Source organism: Biomphalaria glabrata, chromosome 7 (genome assembly GCF_947242115.1).
Source record: "Biomphalaria glabrata chromosome 7, xgBioGlab47.1, whole genome shotgun sequence".
NCBI lineage: Eukaryota > Metazoa > Mollusca > Gastropoda > Planorbidae > Biomphalaria > Biomphalaria glabrata.
In genome coordinates this window covers 1,660,006-1,665,773 of record NC_074717.1, presented here as the reverse complement: position 1 = coordinate 1,665,773, position 5,768 = coordinate 1,660,006, and the positions used below count along the sequence as shown (strand labels likewise).

At 40.4% G+C, this 5,768-nt stretch overlaps 1 protein-coding gene across 1 annotated transcript; it reads right to left on the bottom strand.

Moving 5' to 3' along the window:
* LOC129927308 (uncharacterized) lies at nt 1–1,047 on the bottom strand. Its single transcript, XM_056035764.1, has one exon. The coding sequence runs from the start codon at nt 1,045–1,047 to the stop codon at nt 1–3; it is 1,047 nt and encodes a 348-aa protein (XP_055891739.1).
* Between the last annotated feature and the right edge of the window lie 4,721 nt (nt 1,048–5,768).

Here is a 5,768-nt window from a genome sequence, read left to right as displayed (position 1 = left end):
TTATATCCGGCCCTGTCTCAGTTCCTGAAATTTAGAATCACGTATTTCACCCCTTATAGTCCAAAGTAAATTTGCAGTTTGTCTGAACTTTGAACTCATGGAATAATAGATAAAGAATGTAAAGCTGCTGTTTAATATTTCCAGGAATGTTACACAAGCCGCGCAGGTGTAGAACAGATTGGAGTACCTCCCCCAACTTCCAAACTGAGGATACGCCGTCGTCATTAAGAAGACGATGGTAAATGGAAAGGATAATGTGATGAACATCCCTGAAATGGTGAGCACTATCCTCACCATCCTCTTATCCCGAAACTTCACCGACCTGGCATGATCCCCGCTTATGGATTTGATTCGCCATTTCTGATTCGCTTTCAATCGCGAGACAAGAATCGCGGTGCAAAGGGAGACCATTCCAAAAGCGATGTAGCCGAAGGAGTTATTGGTCACTAATAAGATGGCTTCCACTTCGTCCCTAGCGTTGCTATAAACGATTCCCAGCTTTGTTGCGTTGTCAGGGGCGAAGAACTTCCACCGCAATGGGTTGACCTCAAAAGCTCGTGCCACGCTAGCGATCATGAAGAGGTATATGCCGACTATGATGAGAAGCGTTCTTGAAGGTGTGAGAACTCTTTTAACCACTAGAGGTCTGGTGATACACAGACATCTCTCAAATGTGACATAAGCGGTTAGGAATCCGGTGATCCGGGAGAAACACATATGTGGGTAACCTCCAGTTATGTACTGGATCTCAAAGAGCACAAGCGGTAGCCCCGCTTCTAGAAACGTCGGGTTGAAACATAGAAACATCCATTCCAAAGTCAACAAACCGCACAGGTCAGATATGGACAGGGCCAGCAAGGTCATGTTTGTGGTCTCCTGGAAGCCCATCTTTACAAACGTGGCAACATTAAGAACATTGATGATAATACCAAGGAAAGCAACAGCGGCACTGACGATACAGCAGAATACAACGAAGAATATATCCTTTGTCCTGTCATCAATAATCCAGATGTCGGAATAGTCGTTCGTAGAATTTGAATCATTCATTCTGAAATGTAGGCCAGATTGGATTGCTTGACAATTACGAACCAAAGAAAACAGGAATACAATAAATTCCTTAGTTTTGGTCTTAAAATATATATGCCAGGAGAACTTAAGTAAACAAAGATAGAAAATGTCACCCCTATGATATGAGAATATTTTGATCCACAATCAGTGCCAAATAGACTTTAAAAAAACAATAATAATAAGCTATGAATGAATATTTAGAATGGTAGCTCAGAAAACATTAAAAAAAAATAATTAATTATTAAAAATATTCTCTAAGCTAAAATTAAATTTTGACTTTGATGCTACATGGTAAACTCCCCTTTGGACAATTACAAGACCGAGTCTTGTCTTTAACATAGACTGCGTCTAACCATAGCCTATAATCTTTAACGCTCAAGTCTTTATTTAAAGTCTTTCTATTCATTGTTAATAAAATATCAACCTACACAAATGGAGATCCGACAACGTATCATTAACACAAAATAATGGCTCTCGCTTCTGCCTATTCATTTCGTTCGCCTCTATGATTTCTTTCGAAGCGTCTGTTCACTAACCACACCTGTAGCCTCAATCCAACTTGTTTATTACGGGTCTGACCTGTATACATCTCAACATTAAGAAGCAATTAATTAACTTAAATAAACTATTAAGATGTAGATTTTTGACAACTTTGTTGTCACAACCAACAAACAAATAAAACCATAGAAAATACGTAAGACACTAACTCTTTTATACTAATTATGCTTTTCTTGTAATCAGTCATGAATGTTTGATTTAGTTTTAAAAAACAGCAATTTTTACCCCCTCTCCTAAGGCAATCCTGGTTTAGCGAATGCATAGATCTAGTAGACGTGTAACCGAATCCCCCCCCCCCCCACACACACACACACTCTTCCAGGTCAACAGCTGTATTTAGAAAGAATATTAAGAGAAATGTCGGTCCATTCTTGCATAATGTCCATCAAAAATGCTTTTTTTTTGGATGACCCTCTCGGCGTGCTCTGTCCACTGTAGCTTAAAGGATGATCTTCGACAATCAGTGGCGTCTTACAATACGAACGTACTTATGAACACGACAATGAATTAGTTGAGACTTCATCTTTATAGTAGAAAATAAACTCTCGCAATTTATTACATGTTATCATTTCTAGTTGATATCACAAAACAACATCAATAACCGATGACGTAATATATCACACAGTGACCAAACCAGTGACCAAATCATTGACCAAACCAGTGACCAAACCAGCCCAGCTTTCGTTTCTTCGCAATTTCGAGATTTTCCTTATTGCAGTCAATTGTAGTCCAAACGGAATTTCCATTTGCTTGGACCAATACAAATTATCTTATCTTATCTTATCTTATTGCTAGCCAGAGTTTTGAATTGTGAAATTACAAGCTTGCTTGCCTTCTATTCCTGGTAGTTGATATTTAGCAGTTTCTAAAGAATTTACTTTTAAAAGCTTGAATTTTTTTTTTCAGCCTTAGCGTTCAATTTCTACGTTCTGTGATGGGCCTATCTTTCTTGTAGTTATTGATGCCTGTCTGACTTCGACAGAGATACAAACTAAAATACTATAAGTGTTTAACAGTTCACCATCATATTTGGATACATTCTCAATTTTACTGGGTAGTAAAAGTAAAGTTCCCCTTTCAGACATTGTGGTCTATAGGGCAGATGATGTAAAGGTCATCTGATTCTGTGGGCTACGGTTAACGACGGTGTCATGTGGCTAGCACAACGACCAACCGCCTTTACTTTTCCCCAACCAATGTCAGGTACCCATTAGAGCTGGGTGGACTCAGAGGCGCCCAAGGATCCTTAAATAAAAATCCCAGTTTTCACCAGGATTCGAACCCGGGACCCCCGGTTCAGAAACCAAGCGCTTTACCGCTCAGCCACCACACTTCCAATTTTACATGGACGCCCATGTTATTTTTCCACATTCTGTTTGTTTGTTTGTTTTATGGCGGAGGAAGGCTTATAACCCGGAACCATTAAAATAAAATTGAAAGTTGAGTCCAGAGTTCATACCCCACGACCAGGTAGGCTTCAAAATGTAGTTTTGACGGAGAAAGCCATGCCCAACCTGCTTCAATTTGGTTTTCTATATACACTTTGTTATTCGTCCTATTGTTAGTACTGCATACATTACAAAGTGAGGCAGCTGCGGATTAATTCCATGGGACTCTACGACTTCTTTGCGTTGGCGTTGTCCGGAAATGCATTTAGCCCCGGGCCGAAAAAGGTGGGTCATCACTGGTATAGTACCGTTAGAGCATGGAGCGGGTCGCCAGAGTCAGACAGGGGAAAAAAATCGACGACTTAGCAGAGCAGAAGTCACTGATTAACATGGATGACTAGATTGACATATAACAAGCGTAGTACGTCATATAACATGCGTATGACGTCATATAACATGCGTAGGACGTCATATAACATGCGTAGGACGTCATATAACATGCGTAGGACGTCATATACCATGCGTAGGACGTCATATAACATGCGTAGTACGTCATATAACATGCGTAGTACGTAATTAGCTTCTCTTTTGAAGTAAGGCTCTAATTAGATCAGGTAAGCTAAGACAAAATTTGTTAAAAGTATCTGGTGAAATCCCTGCAAGTGAAGTGGAGATGTGGTTGCTTAGCAGCCAAGTCATCATATTGACCATCAGGCGTCACCTAGCACACGTCGTGGTGCGTTCGGAGCACTGTGGGACATGTAGAGCACATTTGTCATCCACTGCCCCCCCCCCCCAAACCAGCTCCAGTTGTCTGGACTCTGTTCTGTCACTTGATGTAGCTGGCAAGGAGCGAGAGAGAGTGAGACATGTGGGACATGTAGAGCACACTGGTCATCCACTGTCCCCCCCCCCCCCAAACCAGCTCCAGTTGTCTGGACTCTGCTCTGTCCTTTGATGAAGCTGGCAAGGGGCGAGAGAGAGTGAGTCTGATGCAGTGCTAATCTCCCTTACTTTCAACAGTTTTAAACCGAGCAAGAAGACAAAAGTAGAAAAGGCAAAGAAATATTTACATGTTGTATTTAAAAAAAATTCTACTATTCACGTGGTGTATACAGGTTTTTCCTGTTAAGTTTTCACTGTATATACTACTCAAGAGAGTAGCAGTGGGAAGCGTGGTCGAGAGGCTAAGTGCGCTTGAACTTAGCTTGGCATGGCTACCTATGAAGGGGGCTCGAGGTTCGACACCCGACTCGAGCAGATTTGTCTTTACTGAGCGCCTAAAGCGGCGCCTTCGACATACGTCACGGAGGTCACGCCTAAAGGCAGCACGGAAAAACTTTCTCCTAGATACACCCAACTGGTCCACAAATTTGATTGGACCAAAGATCTGAGCATGAAAGTGGCGCTATATAAAATCCACGATGTAATTTTAATTTTATCAGTTACAAGTAAATCTAGGTAACTTTTTAGAAAATCTAGATTAATCTAGTTTAATCTAGGTTTATGTATGTTTATCTTTATGTGAGATTGTGCCCAATACATTTATTTTGACAGTACCTGTAAACAATAAATTGACTTATACCATTGAATATGACTTTGTGGTATGTTATCTTTCATTACTCCCCCATTTAAGTACAAAGTTATTAAGATAGGTTAGAGTCGCACCGCTCTGTGTTTAGGTTATCTTATCATATTTATGCATAAAAACGTAAAGTTCCCCTTTCAGACCTTGTGGTCTATAGGGCAGATGATGTAAAGGTCATCGGTTTCTGTGGCCCACGGTTAACGAGGGTGTCATGTAGCCAACCGCCTTTACTTTTCCCCAACTAATGTCAGGTACCCATCAGAGCTGGGTGAACTCAGAGGCGCCCGAAGATCCCGAAATTAAAAATCCCAGTCTTCACCAGGATTCGAACCCCGGAACCCGGTTCGGAAGCCAAGCGCTTTACCGCTCAGCCACCGCGCCTCCGATTTTATGTATTACATTAAACAAAATGTCGTAGATTTTCACGCCTATAAATAGCTAGCTTTTTGGAGTATCCAGTGTGCAATATAACGGAAGTGCTGATAAGGTAATTTTTTAAAAATATATATTCAAATTTATGTAAACACTTTTAAGTAGGCTACTGAAGAAACAAAGCTCTTCAATCTGTAACTTTTATTAGTTAGTAAACAAAAAAAAAAAAAAAAAAAAAATTAGTTAATCACGGAAATCTCCACCTAGATTCAAACACTTTAAAGTCCCTGTTGATAACATTTTGGCGTCAAAAAAAACAGAAACAGCTTTTGTTTCTAAATTTAGCACTCATCTTGTAGTGAATAGAGAAGTTAACGCGGGTGTTGATGATTTCTTTGAGAAAGGGGTTGGAATATTTCCCACCTGTTCCAAACTGAGGATACGCCACTGATCCGATGACGACGATTGGGATGGGGAGATGAAAAACGATGAAAACGGCTGATATAGTCAGAACCATTTTCATTGTCTTCCTGTCACGTGACAAAAACAGACGCGGAAAGATCGGCTGCAACCGATTCGTGGCGCCATTTCCGGTTCATTTTAAGTCTCGAAATAAGAATGGCGATTAAAAGGGAGACCATTAAGAAATCGATGAAGCCGCAAGAGTTATCGGTCGCAAGTAGCTAACACAAAATTCTTTCCACTTCGTTTCGATTTTCTGTATGCACAATACCAATTCTGTTTTTTTTTTCCGAAGAGTAAAACTTCCAATGAAGAATGTTAACCCCAAAAGC

Coding starts and splice junctions, on each gene's coding strand:
- LOC129927308 (XM_056035764.1), bottom strand. CDS start 1,047: ATGAATGATTCAAATTCTACGAACGACTATTCCGACATCTGGATTATT.